Source organism: Cherax quadricarinatus, chromosome 54 (assembly GCF_038502225.1).
Source record: "Cherax quadricarinatus isolate ZL_2023a chromosome 54, ASM3850222v1, whole genome shotgun sequence".
NCBI lineage: Eukaryota > Metazoa > Arthropoda > Malacostraca > Decapoda > Parastacidae > Cherax > Cherax quadricarinatus.
The window spans coordinates 24019484-24045039 of record NC_091345.1 but is presented as its reverse complement, the minus strand read 5'-3'; the positions used below and the strand labels follow the sequence as shown (position 1 = coordinate 24045039).

The 25556-nt window shown below is 47.2% G+C and overlaps 1 protein-coding gene across 1 annotated transcript in view; it reads left to right on the top strand.

The window, feature by feature from the left end:
* LOC138854317 (uncharacterized) overlaps positions 1 to 25556 on the top strand; it is a 458800-nt gene that overhangs the window by 381151 nt on the left and 52093 nt on the right. Inside the window, exons 5-7 of the mRNA XM_070096752.1 lie at positions 264 to 584; positions 10598 to 10746; positions 17305 to 17449. Of these exons, the coding sequence (XP_069952853.1) occupies positions 264 to 584; positions 10598 to 10746; positions 17305 to 17449 (615 nt within the window). The remainder of the gene's footprint in view (positions 1 to 263; positions 585 to 10597; positions 10747 to 17304; positions 17450 to 25556) is intronic.

The window sequence follows — 25556 nt, the reverse complement described above, 5'->3', positions numbered from 1 at the left end:
TGACGTGTGTTGGTGGTGAGCTGACGTGTGTCAGTGGTAGGCTGACGTGTGTTAGTGGTAGGTTGACGTGTGTTAGTGGTAGGCTGGCGTGTGTTAGTGGTGAGCTGACGTGTGTTAGTGGTGAGCAGATGTGTGTGCAGTGAAGATCTGTCCTTTATACCTGGTCACTGGCCCACAGCCAAGTGTGGTCCAGTGGGCTGTCATGTTCCTCCATCTTTACGTCATCAAATTGTATTAATGAGTTCCTGTGTGTGTGTGGGCAGGCTGGCCACCTCCTGCCGTGGTCTGGTACGAGGGACCGGATGTGCTGGACGATACGTACTCGCTGGAGGGCGTCAAGACCACCGAGGAGACGTACTCGCTGGAGGGAGTGAAGACCACCGAGGACTCGTACTCGCTGGAAGGCAGCGCTAAGACGGCCGTGGAGACGTACTCGCTGGAAGGCAGCGGAAGGGCGACCGTGCAGAACGAGCTGCTTCTGGGACCTCTGACCAGGGCTGACCTGGGTCGCAGGTTGACCTGCCTGGCTGCCAACACCAACAAGACACAGCCTGCCACCACTACTGTTACCCTGGCCATGACGTGTGAGTTGCCACTGACAACACTACAGTATTGACAACCATACAGTATTGACAGCACTAGAACACTACGGCTCTGACAACAATACAACAATGACAACACTACAGCTCTGACAACACTACAGCACTGACAACACTACAGCACTGACAACACTACAGCCCTAAGTCCCCTGACAACACTACAGCACAGACAAAACTAAGGTACTGACAACACCACAAAACTCACAACGCTGCAACACTGACAACACTACACCTGTAACAACACTACAGCCCTGATAACACTACAACACTGACAACATTCCAACACTACAACACTACTAAAACACTGACATCACTACGACACTGACAGCACTAGAGCTGCAACAACACTACAGCTGTGACAACACTGCAATGCTGACAACACTTCCACCTACATCACTCTGCTGACTGACTCACACGAGTGTAGAGCATCACATAATACAAAATACATAATCTTGTGGTAAGAGTAAGCATCAACATTAACTAACTTCCCAGCTGTAGTGAGTTAATGAGAATGTTACAGTGCTGGAGGTGGGAAGTACAGTGCCTGTACTCTGAAGGATGGGTGAGGATGTTACAGTGCTGGAGGTGGGAAGTACAGTGCCTGTACTCTGAAGGATGGGTGAGGATGTTACAGTCCTGGAGGTGGGAACTACAGTGCCTGTACTCTGAAGGATGGGTGAGGATGTTACAGTGCTGGAGGTGGGAAGTACAGTGCCTGTACTCTGAAGGATGGGTGAGGATGTTACAGTCCTGGAGGTGGGAAGTACAGTACCTGTACTCTGAAGGATGGGTGAGGATGTTTCAGTTCTGGAGGTAGGAAGTACAGTACCTGTACTCTGAAGGATGGGTGAGGATGTTTCAGTTCTGGAGGTGGGAAGTACAGTACCTGTACTCTGAAGGATGGGTGAGGATGTTTCAGTTCTGGAGGTGGGAAGTACAGTACCTGTACTCTGAAGGATGGGTGAGGATGTTTCAGTTCTGGAGGTGGGAAGTACAGTACCTGTACTCTGAAGGATGGGTGAGGATGTTACAGTCCTGGAGGTGGGAAGTACAGTACCTGTACTCTGAAGGATGGGTGAGGATGTTTCAGTTCTGGAGGTGGGAAGTACAGTACCTGTACTCTGAAGGATGGGTGAGGATGTTACAGTCCTGGAGGTGGGAAGTACAGTGCCTGTACTCTGAAGGATGGGTGAGGATGTTTCAGTTCTGGAGGTGGGAAGTACAGTGCCTGTACTCTGAAGGATGGGTGAGGATGTTACAGTCCTGGAGGTGGGAAGTACAGTACCTGTACTCTGAAGGATGGGTGAGGATGTTTCAGTTCTGGAGGTGGGAAGTACAGTACCTGTACTCTGAAGGATGGGTGAGGATGTTACAGTCCTGGAGGTGGGAAGTACAGTACCTGTACTCTGAAGGATGGGTGAGGATGTTTCAGTTCTGGAGGTGGGAAGTACAGTACCTGTACTCTGAAGGATGGGTGAGGATGTTACAGTCCTGGAGGTGGGAAGTACAGTGCCTGTACTCTGAAGGATGGGTGAGGATGTTTCAGTTCTGGAGGTGGGAAGTACAGTACCTGTACTCTGAAGGATGGGTGAGGATGTTACAGTCCTGGAGGTGGGAAGTACAGTACCTGTACTCTGAAGGATGGGTGAGGATGTTTCAGTTCTGGAGGTGGGAAGTACAGTACCTGTACTCTGAAGGATGGGTGAGGATGTTTCAGTTCTGGAGGTGGGAAGTACAGTACCTGTACTCTGAAGGATGGGTGAGGATGTTACAGTCCTCGAGGTGGGAAGTACAGTGCCTGTACTCTGAAGGATGGGTGAGGATGTTTCAGTTCTGGAGGTGGGAAGTACAGTACCTGTACTCTGAAGGATGGGTGAGGATGTTACAGTCCTGGAGGTGGGAAGTACAGTACCTGTACTCTGAAGGATGGGTGAGGATGTTTCAGTTCTGGAGGTGGGAAGTACAGTACCTGTACTCTGAAGGATGGGTGAGGATGTTTCAGTTCTGGAGGTGGGAAGTACAGTACCTGTACTCTGAAGGATGGGTGAGGATGTTTCAGTTCTGGAGGTGGGAAGTACAGTACCTGTACTCTGAAGGATGGGTGAGGATGTTTCAGTTCTGGAGGTGGGAAGTACAGTACCTGTACTCTGAAGGATGGGTGAGGATGTTTCAGTTCTGGAGGTGGGAAGTACAGTACCTGTACTCTGAAGGATGGGTGAGGATGTTTCAGTTCTGGAGGTGGGAAGTACAGTACCTGTACTCTGAAGGATGGGTGAGGATGTTACAGTCCTGGAAGTGGGAAGTACAGTACCTGTACTCTGAAGGATGGGTGAGGATGTTACAGTCCTGGAGGTGGGAAGTACAGTACCTGTACTCTGAAGGATGGGTGAGGATGTTACAGTCCTGGAGGTGGGAAGTACAGTACGTGCACTCTGAAGGATGGGTGAGGATGTTACAGTCCTGGAGGTGGGAAGTACAGTACCTGCACTCTGAAGGATGGGTGAGGATGTTACAGTCCTGGAGGTGGGAAGTACAGTACCTGCACTCTGAAGGATGGGTGAGGATGTTACAGTCCTGGAGGTGGGAAGTACAGTACCTGTACTCTGAAGGATGGGTGAGGATGTTACAGTCCTGGAGGTGGGAAGTACAGTACCTGTACTCTGAAGGATGGGTGAGGATGTTACAGTCCTGGAGGTGGGAAGTACAGTACCTGTACTCTGAAGGATGGGTGAGGATGTTACAGTCCTGGAGGTGGGAAGTACAGTACCTGTACTCTGAAGGATGGGTGAGGATGTTACAGTCCTGGAGGTGGGAAGTACAGTACCTGCACTCTGAAGGATGGGTGAGGATGTTACAGTCCTGGAGGTGGGAAGTACAGTACCTGCACTCTGAAGGATGGGTGAGGATGTTACAGTCCTGGAGGTGGGAAGTACAGTACCTGCACTCTGAAGAATGGGTGAGGATGTTACAGTCCTGGAGGTGGGAAGTACAGTACCTGCACTCTGAAGGATGGGTGAGGATGTTACAGTCCTGGAGGTGGGAAGTACAGTACCTGCACTCTGAAGAATGGGTGAGGATGTTACAGTCCTGGAGGTGGGAAGTACAGTACCTGCACTCTGAAGGATGGGTGAGGATGTTACAGTCCTGGAGGTGGGAAGTACAGTACCTGCACTCTGAAGAATGGGTGAGGATGTTACAGTCCTGGAGGTGGGAAGTACAGTACCTGCACTCTGAAGGATGGGCGAGGATGTTACAGTCCTGGAGGTGGGAAGTACAGTACCTGTACTCTGAAGGATGGGTGAGGATGTTACAGTCCTGGAGGTGGGAAGTACAGTACCTGCACTCTGAAGGATGGGTGAGGATGTTACAGTCCTGGAGGTGGGAAGTACAGTACCTGCACTCTGAAGAATGGGTGAGGATGTTACAGTCCTGGAGGTGGGAAGTACAGTACCTGCACTCTGAAGGATGGGTGAGGATGTTACAGTCCTGGAGGTGGGAAGTACAGTACCTGCACTCTGAAGGATGGGTGAGGATATTACAGTCCTGGAGGTGAGAAGTACAGTACCTGTACTCTGAAGGATGGGTGAGGATGTTACAGTCCTGGAGGTGGGAAGTACAGTACCTGTACTCTGAAGGATGGGTGAGGATGTTACAGTCCTGGAGGTGGGAAGTACAGTACCTGTACTCTGAAGGATGGGTGAAGATGTTACAGTCCTGGAGGTGGGAAGTACAGTACCTGTACTCTGAAGGATGGGTGAGGATGTTACAGTCCTGGAGGTGGGAAGTACAGTACCTGTACTCTGAAGGATGGGTGAGGATGTTACAGTCCTGGAGGTGGGAAGTACAGTACCTGTACTCTGAAGGATGGGTGAGGATGTTACAGTTCTGGAGGTGGGAAGTACAGTACCTGTACTCTGAAGGATGGGTGAGGATGTTACAGTTCTGGAGGTGGGAAGTACAGTACCTGCACTCTGAAGGATGGGTGGGGATGTTACATTCCTGGAGGTGGGAAGTACAGTACCTGTACTCTGAAGGATGGGTGAGGATGTTACAGTCCTGGAGGTGGGAAGTACAGTACCTGCACTCTGAAGGATGGGTGAGGATGTTACAGTTCTGGAGGTGGGAAGTACAGTACCTGCACTCTGAAGGATGGGTGGGGATGTTACATTCCTGGAGGTGGGAAGTACAGTGCCTGTACTCTGAATGATGGGTGAGGATGTTACAGTCCTGGAGGTGGGAAGTACAGTACCTGTACTCTGAAGGATGGGTGAGGATGTTACAGTCCTGGAGGTGAGAAGTACAGTACCTGTACTCTGAAGGATGGGTGAGGATGTTACAGTCCTGGAGGTGGGAAGTACAGTACTTGTACTCTGAAGGATGGGTGAGGATGTTACATTCCTGGAGGTGGGAAGTACAGTACCTGCACTCTGAAGGATGGGTGAGGATGCTACAGTTCAGGAGGTGGGAAGTACAGTACATGTACTCTGAATGATGGGTGAGGATGTTACAGTCCTGGAGGTGGGAACTACAGTACCTGCACTCTGAATGATGAGTGAGGATGTTACATTCCTGGAGGTGGGAAGTACAGTGCCTGTACTCTGAAGGATGGGTGAGGATGTTACAGTAATGGAGGTGGGAAGTACAGTACCTGTACTCTGAATGATGGGTGAGGATGTTACAGTCCTGGAGGTGGGAAGTACAGTGCTTGTACTCTGAATGATGGGTGAGGATGTTACAGTCCTGGAGGTGGGAAGTACAGTACCTGCACTCAGAATGATGAGTGAGGATGTTACATTTCTGGAGGTGGGAAGTACAGTGCCTGTACTCTGAATGATGGGTGAGGATGTTACAGTCCTGGAGGTGGGAAGTACAGTACCTGTACTCTGAATGATGGGTGAGGATGTTACAGTCCTGGAGGTGGGAAGTACAGTACCTGTACTCTGAACGATGGGTGAGGATGTTACAGTTATTGAGGTGGGAAGTACAGTACCTGTACTCTGAATGATGGGTGAGAATGTTACAGTCCTGGAGGTGGGAAGTACAGTACCTGTACTCTGAATGATGGGTGAGGATGTTACAGTCCTGGAGGTGGGAAGTACAGTACCTGTACTCTGAAGGATGGGTGAGGATGTTATAGTCCTGGAGGTGGGAAGTACAGTACCTGCACTCTGGAGGATGGGTGAGGATGTTACAGTTCTGGAGGTGGAAAGTACAGTACATGTACTCTGAATGATGGGTGAGGAAGTTACAGTCCTGGAGGTGGGAAGTACAGTGCCTGTACTCTGAATGATGGGTGAGTATGTAACAGTCCTGGAGGTGGGAAGTACAGTACCTGTACTCTGAATGATGGGTGAGGATGTTACAGTCCTGGAGGTGGGAAGTACAGTACCTGCACTCTGAAGGATGGGTGAGGATGTTACAGTTCTGAAGGTGGGAAGTACAGTACCTGTACTCTGAATTATGGGTTAGGATGTTACAGTCCTGATGTGGGAAGTACAGTGCCTGTACTCTGAAGGATGGGTGAGGATGTTACAGTACTGGAGGTGGGAAGTACAGTACCTGCACTCTGAATGATGAGTGAGGATATTACTGTCCTGGAGGTGGGAAGTACAGTACCTGTACTCTGAATGATGGGTGAGGATGTTACAGTCCTGGAGGTGGGAAGTACAGTGCCTGTACTCTGAATGATGGGTGAGGATGTTACAGTCCTGGAGGTGGGAAGTACAGTACCTGTACTCTGAAGGATGGGTGAGGATGTTACAGTCCTGGAGGTGGGAAGTACAGTACCTGCACTCTGAATGATGGGTGAGGATGTTACAGTCCTGGAGGTGGGAAGTACAGTACCTGTACTCTGAAGGATGGGTGAGGATGTTACATTCCTGGAGGTGGGAAGCACAGTGCCTGTACTCTGAATGATGGGTGAGGATGTTACAGTCTTGGAGGTGGGAAGTACAGTACCTGCACTCTGAAGGATGGATGAGGATGTTACAGTTCTGGAGGTGGGAAGTACAGTACCTGTACTCTGAATGATGGGTTAGGATGTTACAGTCCTGGAGGTGGGAAGTACAGTGCCTGTACTCTGAATGATGCGTGAGGATGTTACAGTCCTGGAGGTGGGAAGTGCAGTACCTGTACTCTGAATAATGAGTGAGGACTTAACATTCCTGGAGGTGGGAAGTACAGTGCCTGTACTCTGAATGATGGGTGAGAATGTTACAGTCCTGGAGGTGGGAAGTACAGTACCTGTACTCTGAATGATGGGTGAGGATGTTACAGTCCTGGAGGTGGGAAGTACAGTACCTGTACTCTGAAGGATGGGTGAGGATGTTACAGTCCTGGAGGTGGGAAGCACAGTACCTGTACTCTGAATGATGGGTGAGGATGTTACATTCCTGGAGGTGGGAAGTACAGTACCTGTACTCTGAAGGATGGGTGAGGATGTTTCATTCCTGGAGGTGGGAAGTACAGTGCCTGTACTCTGAATAATGGGTGAGGATGTTACAGTCCTGGAGGTGGGAAGTACAGTACCTGTACTCTGAATAATGGGTGAGGATGTTACAGTCCTGGAGGCGGGAAGTACAGTACCTGCACTCTGAAGGATGGGTGAGGATGTTACAGTCTTGGAGGTGGGAAGTACAGTACCTGTACTCTGAAGGATGGGTGAGGATGTTACAGTCCTGGAGGTGGGAAGTACAGTACCTGCACTCTGTAGGATGGATGAGGATGTTACAGTCCTGGAGGTGGGAAGTACAGTACCTGTACTCTGAAGGATGGGTGAGGATGTTACAATCCTGGAGGTGGGAAGTACAGTGCCTGTACTCTGAATAATGGGTGAGGATGTTACAGTCCTGGAGGTGGGAAGTACAGTGCCTGTACTCTGAATAATGGGTGAGGATGTTACAGTCCTGGAGGTGGGAAGTACAGTGCTTGTACTCTGAATAATGGGTGAGGATGTTACAGTCCTGGAGGTGGGAAGTACAGTGCTTGTACTCTGAATAATGGGTGAGGATGTTACAGTACTGGAGGTGGGAAGTACAGTGCCTGTACTCTGAATAATGGGTGAGGATGTTACAGTCCTGGAGGTGGGAAGTACAGTGCCTGTACTCTGAATAATGGGTGAGGATGTTACAGTCCTGGAGGTGGGAAGTACAGTGCCTGTACTCTGAATAATGGGTGAGGATGTTACAGTCCTGGAGGTGGGAAGTACAGTGCTTGTACTCTGAATAATGGGTGAGGATGTTACAGTCCTGGAGGTGGGAAGTACAGTACCTGTACTCTGAATAATGGGTGAGGATGTTACAGTCCTGGAGGTGGGAAGTACAGTGCTTGTACTCTGAATAATGGGTGAGGATGTTACAGTCCTGGAGGTGGGAAGTACAGTGCCTGTACTCTGAATAATGGGTGAGGATGTTACAGTCCTGGAGGTGGGAAGTACAGTGCTTGTACTCTGAATAATGGGTGAGGATGTTACAGTCCTGGAGGTGGGAAGTACAGTGCTTGTACTCTGAATAATGGGTGAGGATGTTACAGTACTGGAGGTGGGAAGTACAGTGCTTGTACTCTGAATAATGGGTGAGGATGTTACAGTACTGGAGGTGGGAAGTACAGTGCCTGTACTCTGAATAATGGGTGAGGATGTTACAGTCCTGGAGGTGGGAAGTACAGTGCCTGTACTCTGAATAATGGGTGAGGATGTTACAGTCCTGGAGGTGGGAAGTACAGTGCCTGTACTCTGAATAATGGGTGAGGATGTTACAGTCCTGGAGGTGGGAAGTACAGTGCTTGTACTCTGAATAATGGGTGAGGATGTAACAGTCCTGGAGGTGGGCAGTACCTGTACTCTGAATAATGGGTGAGGATGTTACAGTCCTGGAGGTGGGAAGTACAGTGCTTGTACTCTGAATAATGGGTGAGGATGTTACAGTCCTGGAGGTGGGAAGTACAGTGCCTGTACTCTGAATAATGGGTGAGGATGTTACAGTCCTGGAGGTGGGAAGTACAGTGCTTGTACTCTGAATAATGGGTGAGGATGTTACAGTCCTGGAGGTGGGAAGTACAGTGCTTGTACTCTGAATAATGGGTGAGGATGTTACAGTACTGGAGGTGGGAAGTACAGTGCTTGTACTCTGAATAATGGGTGAGGATGTTACAGTACTGGAGGTGGGAAGTACAGTGCTTGTACTCTGAATAATGGGTGAGGATGTTACAGTACTGGAGGTGGGAAGCACAGTACCTGCACTCTGATGAAAGCCATATGATCTGCATTGTCAACACACTTCCAGCAAGACAGCTACTGAATGAATGATGGCAAACCTGTTTCCTCACACTGGTCACACATCATTGTTGGGAGACGACCAGTATATTTCACAGATTACCATACACAAAGTTACCGCTGGGAACGATGTTACAATACAATTATGTTCCCCGGGATCAGTAGCCCAGTGCTAGCTGGCCCCTGCTTGCTGCTAGAGGCAGTAGCTGGTGCACAGTGAATGGTCGCGTCGCTTACCACTCCAACAGGTAATGGAGCGGTGGACATCTGACATACTGCTGGCAGTGTTCACACTGCCCCGCCTCTGCACTGTCTGCTGACCTAGGATAAACACAGCAGATAGATGGTCGCGTCAGCTGCGCTAGTCAGCTCTGTGTTACTGCTGGAGACAGTCTTACTGATTAAGTTCATCTTTGGGCGAAACGTTATACAAGTTGAATGTTGTACTAGTAAATACATCTCTTGTGTTAGGTGGAGATGAGGTTAGGAATCTACTGTGCCACAGTGCTACCTACTGTGCTACACACAAGCGTTCAATGTGACACAAGTTAATGTTGTAAGAGAAGTGAAGTGTCTCCCTGACCAAGTCCTTCACCCTCGTGGGTTATAGTGACTAGTTAATGTTGGTGTTATCAATATTGTTAGCGCCTTGTATTAACCTGAGGGACGATGACTGTCAGGTGAGCGCACTGTTAACTACCCTCACAGCTTACCTGCACGAATTAGTGTAGACTGACGTTAGTGAAGCCTGACAACACTAGCCTGGTAACACCATCCTGGCAACACTAGCCTGATAACACCAGCCTGATAACACCAGCCTGACAAAATCAGTCTGACAACACTCTGACAACAAAAGCCTTGCAACACCAACCTTCCAACACTAGCCTGACGACAACACTGTGACAACACCAGTGTCACCATTGTCACAATTGTCACCTTTGTCACCAGTATCATCATTGTCACCAGCGTCAACATTGTCACCAGCGTCACCACTTTCACCAGTATCGTCATTATCACCAGTATCACCATTGTCACCAGTGTCACCATTGTCACCAGTGTTACCATTGTCACCAGTATCATCATTGTCACCATTTTTCCTGGTGTCTAATAATTTAACAGCAGTAACTGTCGTCTGACAGTTTAACAGCAGTAAGTAACTGCTGTCTAATAGACAGCTTAACGGAAGTAACTGCTGTCTAATAGACAGCTTAACGGAAGTAACTGCTGTCTAATAGACAGCTTAACGGAAGTAACTGCTGTCTAATAGACAGCTTAACGGAAGTAACTGCTGTCTAATAGACAGCTTAACGGAAGTAACTGCTGTCTAATAGACAGCTTAACGGAAGTAACTGCTGTCTAATAGACAGCTTAACGGAAGTAACTGCTGTCTAATAGACAGCTTAACGGAAGTAACTGCTGTCTAATAGACAGCTTTACGGAAGTAACTGCTGTCTAATAGACAGCTTAACGGAAGTAACTGCTCTCTAATAGACAGCTTAACGGAAGTAACTGCTGTCTAATAGACAGCTTAACGGAAGTAACTGCTGTCTAATAATTTAACAGCAGTAACTGCTGTCTAATAATTTAACAGCAGTAACTGCTGTCTAATAATTTAACAGCAGTAACTGCTGTCTAATAATTTAACAGCAGTAACTACTGTCTAATAATTTAACAGCAGTAACTGCTGTCTTAGCTTCATTAATAACCAAGGTGTTGTGTGTTGCAGTGAGCATCGTGGGCGTGCGGGTGGAGGAGGTGGCCTCTGTGTGGGCGGGAGAGAGGGCGGAGGTGTTGTGTAGGGTGTGGGGGTCCCGCCCACCGCCCACTGTTGTCTGGTGGCTGTCTTCTGTTATGTTACCACCCACACAGACCAAGGTGGGTGTGTGCGTACTCACCTAATTGTGGTTGCAGGGGTCGAGACTCAGCTCAGTGTGTGTGTTAGTTAGTTACCATTTTGTCCTAGGCACATGTCGATTAGACACTAGGCCTGTTGTGTGTGTAGGTGTGTAGGTGTGTAGGTGTGTAGGTGTGTGTGTGTGTGTGTGTGTGTGTGTGTGTGTGTGTGTGTGTGTGTGTGTGTTAGTTACCATTTCTGTGTGTCTGTGTATCTGTGTATGTGTCTGTATGTCTGTATGTGTATGTGTATGTGTGTATGTCTGTATATGTATGTCTGTATATGTATGTGTGTATGTGTGTGTGTGTGTGTATGTGTGTGTGTGTGTATGTGTGTGTATGTGTGTGTGTGTGTGTGTGTGTATGTGTGTGTGTGCTACAGGTGGTGGATGACAGTAACAGTGTTGTTACAGGTGGTGGATGACAGTAACAGTGTTGTTACAGGTGGTGGATGACAGTAACAGTATTGTTGCAGGTGGTGGATGACAGTAACAGTGTTGTTACAGGTGGTGGATGACAGTAACAGTATTGTTACAGGTGGTGGATGACAGTAACAGTGTTGTTACAGGTGGTGGATGACAGTAACAGTATTGTTGCAGGTGGTGGATGACAGTAACAGTGTTGTTACAGGTGGTGGATGACAGTAACAGTATTGTTACAGGTGGTGGATGACAGTAACAGTATTGTTACAGGTGGTGGATGACAGTAACAGTATTGTTACAGGTGGTGGATGACAGTAACAGTATTGTTGCAGGTGGTGGATGACAGTAACAGTATTGTTGCAGGTGGTGGATGACAGTAACAGTATTGTTACAGGTGGTGGATGACAGTAACAGTATTGTTACAGGTGGTGGATGACAGTAACAGTGTTGTTACAGGTGGTGGATGACAGTAACAGTATTGTTACAGGTGGTGGATGACAGTAACAGTATTGTTACAGGTGGTGGATGACAGAAACAGCATTGTTACAGGTGGTGGATGACAGTAACAGTGTTGTTACAGGTGGTGGATGACAGTAACTGTGTTGTTACAGGTGGTGGATGACAGTAACAGTGTTGTTACAGGTGGTGGATGAGAGTAACAGTATTGTTACAGGTGATGGATGACAGTAACAGTATTGTTACAGGTGGTGGATGAGAGTAACAGTATTGCTACAGGTGGTGGATGAGAGTAACAGTGTTGTTACAGGCGGTGGATGACAGTAACAGTGTTGTTACAGGTGGTGGATGACAGTAACAGTGTTGTTACAGGTGGTGGATGACAGTAACAGTATTGTTACAGGTGGTGGATGACAGTAACAGTATTGTTACAGGTGGTGGATGACAGTAACAGTATTATTACAGGTGGTGGATGACAGTAACATTGTTGTTACAGGTGGTGGATGAAAGTAACAGTGTTGTTACAGGTGGTGGATGACAGTAACAGTGTTGTTACAGGTGATGGATGACAGTAACAGTATTGTTACAGGTGGTGGATGACAGTAACAGTATTATTACAGGTGGTGGATGACAGAAACATTGTTGTTACAGGTGGTGGATGACAGTAACAGTATTGTTACAGGTGGTGGATGACAGTAACAGTGTTGTTACAGGTGATGGATGACAGTAACAGTGTTGTTACAGGTGGTGGATGACAGTAACAGTGTTGTTACAGGTGGTGGATGACAGTAACAGTGTTGTTACAGGTGGTGGATGACAGTAACAGTATTGTTACAGGTGGTGGATGACAGTAACAGTATTATTACAAGTGGTGGATAACAGTAACATTGTTGTTACAGGTGGTGGATGACAGTAACAGTGTTGTTACAGGTGGTGGATGACAGTAACAGTATTGTTACAGGTGGTGGATGACAGTAACAGTGTTGTTACAGGTGGTGGATGACAGTAGCAGTGATGTTACAGGTGGTGGATGAGAGTAACAGTATTGTTACAGGTGGTGGATGACAGTAACAGTGTTGTTACAGGTGGTGGATGAGAGTAACAGTATTGTTACAAGTGTTGGATAACAGTAACAGTATTGTCACAAGTGGTGCATGACAGTAACAGTGTTGTTACAGGTGGTGGATGACAGTAACAGTATTGTTGCAGGTGGTGGATGAGAGTAACAGTATTGTTACAAGTGGTGGATGACAGTAACAGTGTTGTTACAGGTGTTGGATGACAGTAACAGTATTGTTGCAGGTGGTGGATGAGAGTAACAGTATTGTTACAAGTGGTGGATGACAGTAACAGTGTTGTTACAGGTGGTGGATGACAGTAACAGTATTGTTACAGGTGGTGGATGACAGTAACAGTATTGTTACAGGTGGTGGATGAGAGTAACAGTATTGTTACAGGTGGTGGATGAGAGTAACAGTATTGTTACAGGTGGTGGATGACAGTAACAGTGTTGTTACAGGTGGTGGATGACAGTAACAGTATTGTTACAGGTGGTGGATGAGAGTAACAGTATTGTTACAGGTGGTGGATGACAGTAACAGTGTTCTTACAGGTGGTGGATGACAGTAACAGTATTGTTACAGGTGGTGGATGAGAGTAACAGTATTGTTACAGGTGGTGGATAACAGTAACAGTATTGTTACAGGTGGTGGATGACAGTAGCAGTGATGTTACAGGTGGTGGATGACAGTAACAGTATTGTTACAGGTGGTGGATGACAGTAACAGTATTGTTACAGGTGGTGGATGACAGTAACAGTGTTGTTACAGGTGGTGGATGACAGTAGCAGTGATGTTACAGGTGGTGGATGACAGTAACAGTATTGTTACAGGTGGTGGATGACAGTAACAGTGTTGTTACAGGTGGTGGATGAGAGTAACAGTATTGTTACAAGTGGTGGATGACAGTAACAGTGTTGTTACAGGTGGTGGATGACAGTAACAGTATTGTTACAGGTGGTGGATGAGAGTAACAGTATTGTTACAGGTGGTGGATGACAGTAACAGTGTTGTTACAGGTGGTGGATGAGAGTAACAGTGTTGTTACAGGTGGATGACAGTAGCAGTGTTGTTACAGGTGGTGGATGAAGTAACAGTATAGTTACAGGTGGTGGATGACAGTAACAGTATAGTTACAGGTGGTGGATGACAGTAACAGTGTTGTTACAGGCGGTGGATGACAGTAACAGTGTTGTTACAGGTGGTGGATGACAGTAACAGTGTTGTTACAGGTGGTGGATGACAGTAACAGTATTGTTACAGGTGGTGGATGACAGTAACAGTATTGTTACAGGTGGTGGATGACAGTAACAGTATTATTACAGGTGGTGGATGACAGTAACATTGTTGTTACAGGTGGTGGATGAAAGTAACAGTGTTGTTTCAGGTGGTGGATGACAGTAACAGTATTGTTACAGGTGATGGATGACAGTAACAGTGTTGTTACAGGTGGTGGATGACAGTAACAGTGTTGTTACAGGTGATGGATGACAGTAACAGTATTGTTACAGGTGGTGGATGACAGTAACAGTATTATTACAGGTGGTGGATGACAGTAACATTGTTGTTACAGGTGGTGGATGACAGTAACAGTGTTGTTACAGGTGGTGGATGACAGTAACAGTATTGTTACAGGTGGTGGATGACAGTAACAGTATTATTACAGGTGGTGGATGACAGTAACATTGTTGTTACAGGTGGTGGATGACAGTAACAGTGTTGTTACAGGTGGTGGATGACAGTAACAGTATTGTTACAGGTGGTGGATGACAGTAACAGTGTTGTTACAGGTGATGGATGACAGTAACAGTGTTGTTACAGGTGGTGGATGACAGTAACAGTGTTGTTACAGGTGGTGGATGACAGTAACAGTGTTGTTACAGGTGGTGGATGACAGTAACAGTATTGTTACAGGTGGTGGATGACAGTAACAGTATTATTACAAGTGGTGGATGACAGTAACATTGTTGTTACAGGTGGTGGATGACAGTAACAGTGTTGTTACAGGTGGTGGATGACAGTAACAGTATTGTTACAGGTGGTGGATGACAGTAACAGTGTTGTTACAGGTGGTGGATGACAGTAGCAGTGATGTTACAGGTGGTGGATGAGAGTAACAGTATTGTTACAGGTGGTGGATGACAGTAACAGTGTTGTTACAGGTGGTGGATGAGAGTAACAGTATTGTTACAAGTGTTGGATAACAGTAACGGTATTGTTACAAGTGGTGGATGACAGTAACAGTGTTGTTACAGGTGGTGGATGACAGTAACAGTATTGCTGCAGGTGGTGGATGAGAGTAACAGTATTGTTACAAGTGGTGGATGACAGTAACAGTGTTGTTACAGGTGGTGGATGACAGTAACAGTATTGTTGCAGGTGGTGGATGAGAGTAACAGTATTGTTACAAGTGGTGGATGACAGTAACAGTGTTGTTACAGGTGGTGGATGACAGTAACAGTATTGTTACAGGTGGTGGATGAGAGTAACAGTATTGTTACAGGTGGTGGATGAGAGTAACAGTATTGTTACAGGTGGTGGATGAGAGTGACAGTATTGTTACAGGTGGTGGATGACAGTAACAGTGTTGTTACAGGTGGTGGATGACAGTAACAGTATTGTTACAGGTGGTGGATGAGAGTAACAGTATTGTTACAGGTGGTGGATGACAGTAACAGTGTTCTTACAGGTGGTGGATGACAGTAACAGTATTGTTACAGGTGGTGGATGAGAGTAACAGTATTGTTACAGGTGGTGGATAACAGTAACAGTATTGTTACAGGTGGTGGATGACAGTAGCAGTGATGTTACAGGTGGTGGATGACAGTAACAGTATTGTTACAGGTGGTGGATGACAGTAACAGTATTGTTACAGGTGGTGGATGACAGTAACAGTGTTGTTACAGGTGGTGGATGACAGTAGCAGTGATGTTACAGGTGGTGGATGACAGTAACAGTATTGTTACAGGTGGTGGATGACAGTAACAGTGTTGTTACAGGTGGTGGATGAGAGTAACAGTATTGTTACAAGTGGTGGATGACAGTAACAGTGTTGTTACAGGTGGTGGATGACAGTAACAGTATTGTTACAGGTGGTGGATGAGAGTAACAGTATTGTTACAGGTGGTGGATGACAGTAACAGTGTTGTTACAGGTGGTGGATGAGAGTAACAGTGTTGTTACAGGTGGATGACAGTAGCAGTGTTGTTACAGGTGGTGGATGAAGTAACAGTATAGTTACAGGTGGTGGATGACAGTAACAGTATAGTTACAGGTGGTGGATGACAGTAACAGTGTTGTTACAGGTGGTGGATGATAGTAACAGTGTTGTTACAGGTGGTGGATGACAGTAACAGTGTTGTTACATGTGGTAGATGACAGTAACAGTGTTGTTACAGGTGGTGGATGACAGTAACAGTGTTGATACAGGTGGTGTATGACAGTAACAGTGTTGTTACAGGTGGTGGATGACAGTAACAGTGTTGTTACAGGTGGTGGATGACAGTAACAGTGTTGTTACAGGTGGTGGATGACAGTAACAGTGTTGTTACAGGTGGTGGATGACAGTAACAGTGTTGTTACAGGTGGTGGATGACAGTAACAGTGTTGTTACAGATGGTGTATGACAGTAACAGTGTTGTTACAGGAGGTGGATGACAGTAACAGTGTTGTCACAGATGGTGTATGACAGTAACAGTGTTGTTACAGGTGGTGGATGACAGTAGCAGTGTTGTTACAGGTGGTGGATGACAGTAACAGTGTTGTTACAGGTGGTGAATGAGAGTAACAGTGTTGTTACAGGTGGATGACAGTAGCAGTGTTGTTACAGGTGGTGGATGACAGTAACAGTATAGTTACATGTGGTGGATGACAGTAACAGTATAGTTGCAGGTGGTGGATGACAGTAACAGTGTTGTTACAGATGGTGGATGATAGTAACAGTGTTGTTACAGGTGGTGGATGACAGTAACAGTGTTGTTACAGGTGGTAGATGACAGTAACAGTGTTGTTACAGGTGGTGGATGACAGTAACAGTGTTATTACAGGTGGTGGATGACAGTAACAGTGTTGTTACAGGTGGTGGATGACAGTAACAGTGTTGTTACAGGTAGTGGATAACAGTAACAGTGTTGTCACAGGTGGTGTATGACAGTAACAGTGTTGTTACAGGTGGTGGATGACAGTAACAGTGTTGCTACAGGTGGTGGATGACAGTAACAGTGTTGTTACATGTGGTGGATGACAGCAGCAGTGTTGTTACAGGTGGTGGATGAGAGTAACAGTGTTGTTACAGGTGGTAAATGACAGTAACAGTGTTGTTACAGGTGGTGGATGACAGTAACAATGTTGTTACAGGTGGTGGATGACGGTAACAGTGTTGTTACAGGTGGTGGATGACAGTAACGGTGTTGTTACAGGTGGTGGATGACGGTAACAGTGTTGTTACAGGTGGTGGATGACAGTAACAGTGGTGTTACAGGTGGTGGATGACAGTAGCAGTGTTGTTACAGGTGGTGGATGACAGTAGCAGTGTTGTTACAGGTGGTGGATGACAGTAACAGTGTTGTTACAGGTGGTGGATGACAGTAACAATGTTGTTACAGGTGGTGGATGATGGTAACGTAACAGTGTCAGTGTTACACTTCACACCGTCACCTCAGGATGACGGGGCGATGCTCATCTGTCAGGCAACCAACGAGAAACTACCCGACCAGGCCGTCCAGGACTCGAGACTACTCTCCGTCAACTGTGAGTAAACTCACACACCAACACTGTCAGTCAACTCACACACCAACACTGTCAGTCAACTCACACACCAACACTGTCAGTCAACTCATACACCAACACTGTCAGTCAACTCACACACCAACACTGTCAGTCAACTCATACACCAACACTGTCAGTCAACTCACACATCAATACTGTAAGTCAGCTCACACACCAACACTGTCAGTCAATTCACACACCAACACTGTCAGTCAACTCACACACCAACACTGTCAGTCAACTCACACACCAACACAGTCGACTCACACACCAACACTGTCAGTCAACTCATACACCAACACAGTCAACTCACACACCAACACTGTCAGTCAACTCACACACACCAACACTGTCAGTCAACTCACACACCAACACTGTCAGTCAACTCACACACCAACACTGTCAGTCAACTCACACACCAACACTGTCAGTCAACTCACACACCAACACTGTCAGTCAACTCACACACCAACACTGTCAGTCAACTCACACACCAACACAGTCAACTCACACACCAACACTGTCAGTCAACTCACACACCAACACTGTCAGTCAACTCATACACCAACACTGTCAGTCAACTCACACACCAACACTGTCAGTCAACTCATACACCAACACTGTCATCAGTCAACTCACACATCAATACTGTCAGTCAGCTCACACACCAACACTGTCAGTCAATTCACACACCAACACTGTCAGTCAACTCACACACCAACACTGTCAGTCAACTCACACACCAACACAGTCGACTCACACACCAACACTGTCAGTCAACTCATACACCAACACAGTCAACTCACACACCAACACTGTCAGTCAACTCACACACACCAACACTGTCAGTCAACTCACACACCAACACTGTCAGTCAACTCACACACCAACACTGTCAGTCAACTCACACACCAACACTGTCAGTCAACTCACACACCAACACTGTCAGTCAACTCACACACCAACACTGTCACACCAACACACTGTCAGTCAACTCACACACCAACACTGTCAGTCAACTCATACACCAACACTGTCAGTCAACTCACACACCAACACTGTCAGTCAACTCACACACCAACACAGTGTCACAGTCAGTCACTCACACACCAACACTGTCAGTCAACTTCACACACCAACACTGTCAGTCAACTCACACACCAACACAGTCAGTCAACTCACACACCAACACAGTCGACTCACACACCAACACTGTCAGTCAACTCACACACCAACACAGTCAGTCAACTCACACACCAACACTGTCAGTCAACTCACACACCAACACAACTCACTGTCAGTCAACTCACACACTAACACTGTCAGTCAACTCACACACCAACACTGTCAGTCAACTCACACACCGACACTGTCAGTCAACTCATACACCAACACAGTCAACTCACACACCAACACTGTCAGTCAACTCACACACACCAACACTGTCAGTCAACTCACACACCAACACTGTCAGTCAACTCACACACCAACACTGTCAGTCAACTCATACACCAACACTGTCAGTCAACTCACACACCAACACTCAACTCACACACCAACACTGTCAGTCAACTCACACAAACACTGTCAGTCAGTCAACTCATACACCAACACTGTCAGTCAACTCACACACCAACACTGTCAGTCAACTCACACACCAACACTGTCAGTCAACTCACACATCAATCACTGTCAACACCAACACAGTCGACTCACACACCAACACTGTCAGTCAACTCACACACCAACACTGTCAGTCAACACCAACACTTCACACACCAATACTGTCAGTCAACTCACACACCAACACTGTCAGTCAACTCACACACCAACACTGTCAGTCAACTCACACACCAACACAGTCAGTCAACTCACACACCAACACAGTCAACTCACCCACCAACACTCTCAGTCAACTCATACACCAACACTGTCAGTCAACTCACACATGAACTCTGTCAGTCAACTCATACACCAACACTGTCAGTCAACTCACACACCAACACTGTCAGTCAACTCACACACCAAGACAGTCAGTCAACTCACACACCAACACAGTCAACTCACACACCAACACTGCCAGTCAACTCACACACCAACACTGTCAGTCAACTCATACACCAACACTGTCAGTCAACTCACACACCAACACTGTCAGTCAACTCATACACCAACACTGTCATCAGTCAACTCACACATCAATACTGTCAGTCAGCTCACACACCAACACTGTCAGTCAATTCACACACCAACACTGTCAGTCAACTCACACACCAACACTGTCAGTCAACTCACACACCAACACAGTCGACTCACACACCAACACTGTCAGTCAACTCATACACCAACACAGTCAACTCACACACCAACACTGTCAGTCAACTCACACACACCAACACTGTCAGTCAACTCACACACCAACACTGTCAGTCAACTCACACACCAACACTGTCAGTCAACTCATACACCAACACTGTCAGTCAACTCACACACCAACACTGTCAGTCAACTCATACACCAACACTGTCAATCAACTCACACATCAATACTGTCAGTCAGCTCACACACCAACACTGTCAGTCAATTCACACACCAACACTGTCAGTCAACTCACACACCAACACTGTCAGTCAACTCACACACCAACACAGTCGACTCACACACCAACACTGTCAGTCAACTCATACACCAACACAGTCAACTCACACACCAACACTGTCAGTCAACTCACACACACCAACACTGTCAGTCAACTCACACACCAACACTGTCAGTCAACTCACACACCAACACTGTCAGTCAACTCACACACCAACACTGTCAGTCAACTCACACACCAACACTGTCAGTCAACTCACACACCAACACAGTCAGCTCACACACCAACACTGTCAGTCAACTCACACACCAACACTGTCAGTCAATTCACACACCAACACTGTCAGTCAACTCACACACCAACGCTGTCAGTCAACTCACACACCAACACTGTCAGTCAACTCACACACCAACACTGTCAGTCAACTCACACACCAACACTGTCAGTCAACTCACACACCAACACAGTCAGCTCACACACCAACACTGTCAGTCAACTCACACACCGACACTGTCAGTCAACTCACACACCAACACTGTCAGTCAACTCACACACCAACACTGTCAGTCAACTCACACACCAACACAGTCAGTCAACTCACACACCAACACTGTCAGCTCACACACCAACACTGTCAGTCAACTCACACACCAACACTGTCAGTCAACTCACACGCCAACACAGTCAACTCACACGCCAACACAGTCAACTCACACACCAACACTGTCAGTCAACTCACACACCAACACAGTCAACTCACACACTAACACTGTCAGTCAACTCACACTCCAACACTGTCAGTCAACTCACACACCAACACTGTCAGTCAACTCACACACCAACACTGTCAGTCAACTCACACACCAACACTGTCAGTCAACTCACACACCAACACAGTCAACTCACACACCAACACTGTCAGTCAACTCACACACCAACACTGTCAGTCAACTCACACACCAACACTGTCAGTCAACTCACACACCAACGCTGTCTGTCAACTCACACACCAACACTGTCAGTCAACTCACACACCAACACTGTCAGTCAACTCACACACCAACACTGTCAGTCAACTCACACACCAACACAGTCAGTCAACTCACACACCAACACAGTCAACTCACACACCAACACTGTCAGTCAACTCACACACCAACACTGTCAGTCAACTCACACACCAACACAATCAGTCAACTCACACACCAACACTGTCAGCTCACACACCAACACTGTCAGTCAACTCACACACCAACACTGTCAGTCAACTAACACGCCAACACAGTCAACTCACACGCCAACACAGTCAACTCACACACCAACACTGTCAGTCAACTCACACACCAACACAGTCAACTCACACACCAACACTGTCAGTCAACTCACACGCCAACACAGTCAACTCACACGCCAACACAGTCAACTCACACACCAACACTGTCAGTCAACTCATACACCAACACAGTCAACTCACACACCAACACTGTCAGTCGACTCACACACCAACACTGTCAGTCGACTCACACACCAACACTGTCAGTCGACTCACACACCAACACTGTCAGTCAACTCACACGCCAACACAGTCAACTCACACGCCAACACTGTCAGTAAACTCATACACCAACACAGTCAACTCACACACCAACACTGTCAGTCGACTCACACACCAACACTGTCAGTCACCTCACACACCAACACTGTCAGTCAACTCATACACCAACACAGTCAGCTCACACACCAACACTGTCAATCGATTCACACACCAACACTGTCAGTCAGCTCACACACCAACACTGTCAGTCGACTCACACACCAACACTGTCAGTCAACTCACACGCCAACACAGTCAACTCACACACCAACACTGTCAGTCAACTCATACAACAACACAGTCAACTCACACACCAACACTGTCAGTCGACTCACACACCAACACTGTCAGTCAACTCACACACCAACACAGCCAGTCAACTCACACACCAACACTGTCAGTCAACTCACACGCCAACACAATCAACTCACACACCAACACAGTCAACTCACACACCAACAGTGTCAGTCAACTCACACACCAACAGTGTCAGTCAACTCACACACCAACACTGTCAGTCAACTCATACACCAACACTGTCAGTCAACTCACACACCAACACTGTCAGTCAACTCACACACCAACACACACCAACACTGTCAATCAGCTCACACACCAACACTGTCAGGCAAATCACACACCAACACTGTCACTCAACACACACACCAACACTGTCACACCAACACCAACGTGTCAACTCACACACTAACACTGTCAGTCAACTCACACACCAACACTGTCAGTCAACTCACACACTAACACTGTCAGTCAACTCACACACCAACACTGTCAGTCAACTCACACACCAACACTGTCAGTCAACTCACACACCAACACTGTCAGTCAACTCACACACCAACACAGTCAACTCACACACCAACACTGTCAGTCAACTCACACACCTACACAGTCAACTCACACACCAACACTGTCAGTCAACTCACACACCAACACTGTCAGTCGACTCACACACCAACACTGTCAGTCAACTCACACACCAACACTGTCAGTCAACTCACACACCAACACTGTCAGTCAACTCACACACCAACACTGTCAGTCAACTCACACACCAACACAGTCAACTCACACACCAACACTGTCAGTCAACTCACACACCAACACTGTCAGTCAACTCATACACCAACACTGTCAGTCAACTCACACACCAACACTGTCAGTCAACTCATACACCAACACTGTCATCAGTCAACTCACACATCAATACTGTCAGTCAGCTCACACACCAACACTGTCAGTCAATTCACACACCAACACTGTCAGTCAACTCACACACCAACACTGTCAGTCAACTCACACACCAACACAGTCGACTCACACACCAACACTGTCAGTCAACTCATACACCAACACAGTCAACTCACACACCAACACTGTCAGTCAACTCACACACACCAACACTGTCAGTCAACTCACACACCAACACTGTCAGTCAACTCACACACCAACACTGTCAGTCAACTCATACACCAACACTGTCAGTCAACTCACACACCAACACTGTCAGTCAACTCATACACCAACACTGTCAATCAACTCACACATCAATACTGTCAGTCAGCTCACACACCAACACTGTCAGTCAATTCACACACCAACACTGTCAGTCAACTCACACACCAACACTGTCAGTCAACTCACACACCAACACAGTCGACTCACACACCAACACTGTCAGTCAACTCATACACCAACACAGTCAACTCACACACCAACACTGTCAGTCAACTCACACACACCAACACTGTCAGTCAACTCACACACCAACACTGTCAGTCAACTCACACACCAACACTGTCAGTCAACTCACACACCAACACTGTCAGTCAACTCACACACCAACACTGTCAGTCAACTCACACACCAACACAGTCAGCTCACACACCAACACTGTCAGTCAACTCACACACCAACACTGTCAGTCAATTCACACACCAACACTGTCAGTCAACTCACACACCAACGCTGTCAGTCAACTCACACACCAACACTGTCAGTCAACTCACACACCAACACTGTCAGTCAACTCACACACCAACACTGTCAGTCAACTCACACACCAACACAGTCAGCTCACACACCAACACTGTCAGTCAACTCACACACCGACACTGTCAGTCAACTCACACACCAACACTGTCAGTCAACTCACACACCAACACTGTCAGTCAACTCACACACCAACACAGTCAGTCAACTCACACACCAACACTGTCAGCTCACACACCAACACTGTCAGTCAACTCACACACCAACACTGTCAGTCAACTCACACGCCAACACAGTCAACTCACACGCCAACACAGTCAACTCACACACCAACACTGTCAGTCAACTCACACACCAACACAGTCAACTCACACACTAACACTGTCAGTCAACTCACACTCCAACACTGTCAGTCAACTCACACACCAACACTGTCAGTCAACTCACACACCAACACTGTCAGTCAACTCACACACCAACACTGTCAGTCAACTCACACACCAACACAGTCAACTCACACACCAACACTGTCAGTCAACTCACACACCAACACTGTCAGTCAACTCACACACCAACACTGTCAGTCAACTCACACACCAACGCTGTCAGTCAACTCACACACCAACACTGTCAGTCAACTCACACACCAACACTGTCAGTCAACTCACACACCAACACTGTCAGTCAACTCACACACCAACACAGTCAGCTCACACACCAACACTGTCAGTCAACTCACACACCAACACTGTCAGTCAACTCACACACCAACACTGTCAGTCAACTCACACACCAACACTGTCAGTCAACTCACACACCAACACAATCAGTCAACTCACACACCAACACTGTCAGCTCACACACCAACACTGTCAGTCAACTCACACACCAACACTGTCAGTCAACTCACACGCCAACACAGTCAACTCACACGCCAACACAGTCAACTCACACACCAACACTGTCAGTCAACTCACACACCAACACAGTCAACTCACACACCAACACTGTCAGTCAACTCACACGCCAACACAGTCAACTCACACGCCAACACAGTCAACTCACACACCAACACTGTCAGTCAACTCATACACCAACACAGTCAACTCACACACCAACACTGTCAGTCGACTCACACACCAACACTGTCAGTCGACTCACACACCAACACTGTCAGTCGACTCACACACCAACACTGTCAGTCAACTCACACGCCAACACAGTCAACTCACACGCCAACACAGTCAACTCACACGCCAACACTGTCAGTAAACTCATACACCAACACAGTCAACTCACACACCAACACTGTCAGTCGACTCACACACCAACACTGTCAGTCACCTCACACACCAACACTGTCAGTCAACTCATACACCAACACAGTCAGCTCACACACCAACACTGTCAATCGATTCACACACCAACACTGTCAGTCAGCTCACACACCAACACTGTCAGTCGACTCACACACCAACACTCTCAGTCAACTCACACGCCAACACAGTCAACTCACACACCAACACTGTCAGTCAACTCATACACCAACACAGTCAACTCACACACCAACACTGTCAGTCGACTCACACACCAACACTGTCAGTCAACTCACACACCAACACAGCCAGTCAACTCACACACCAACACTGTCAGTCAACTCACACGCCAACACAATCAACTCACACACCAACACAGTCAACTCACACACCAACAGTGTCAGTCAACTCACACACCAACAGTGTCAGTCAACTCACACACCAACAATGTCAGTCGACTCACACACCAACACTGTCAGTCAACTCACACACCAACACTGTCAGTCAACTCACACACCAACACAGTCAACTCACACACCAACACTGTCAGTCAACTCATACACCAACACT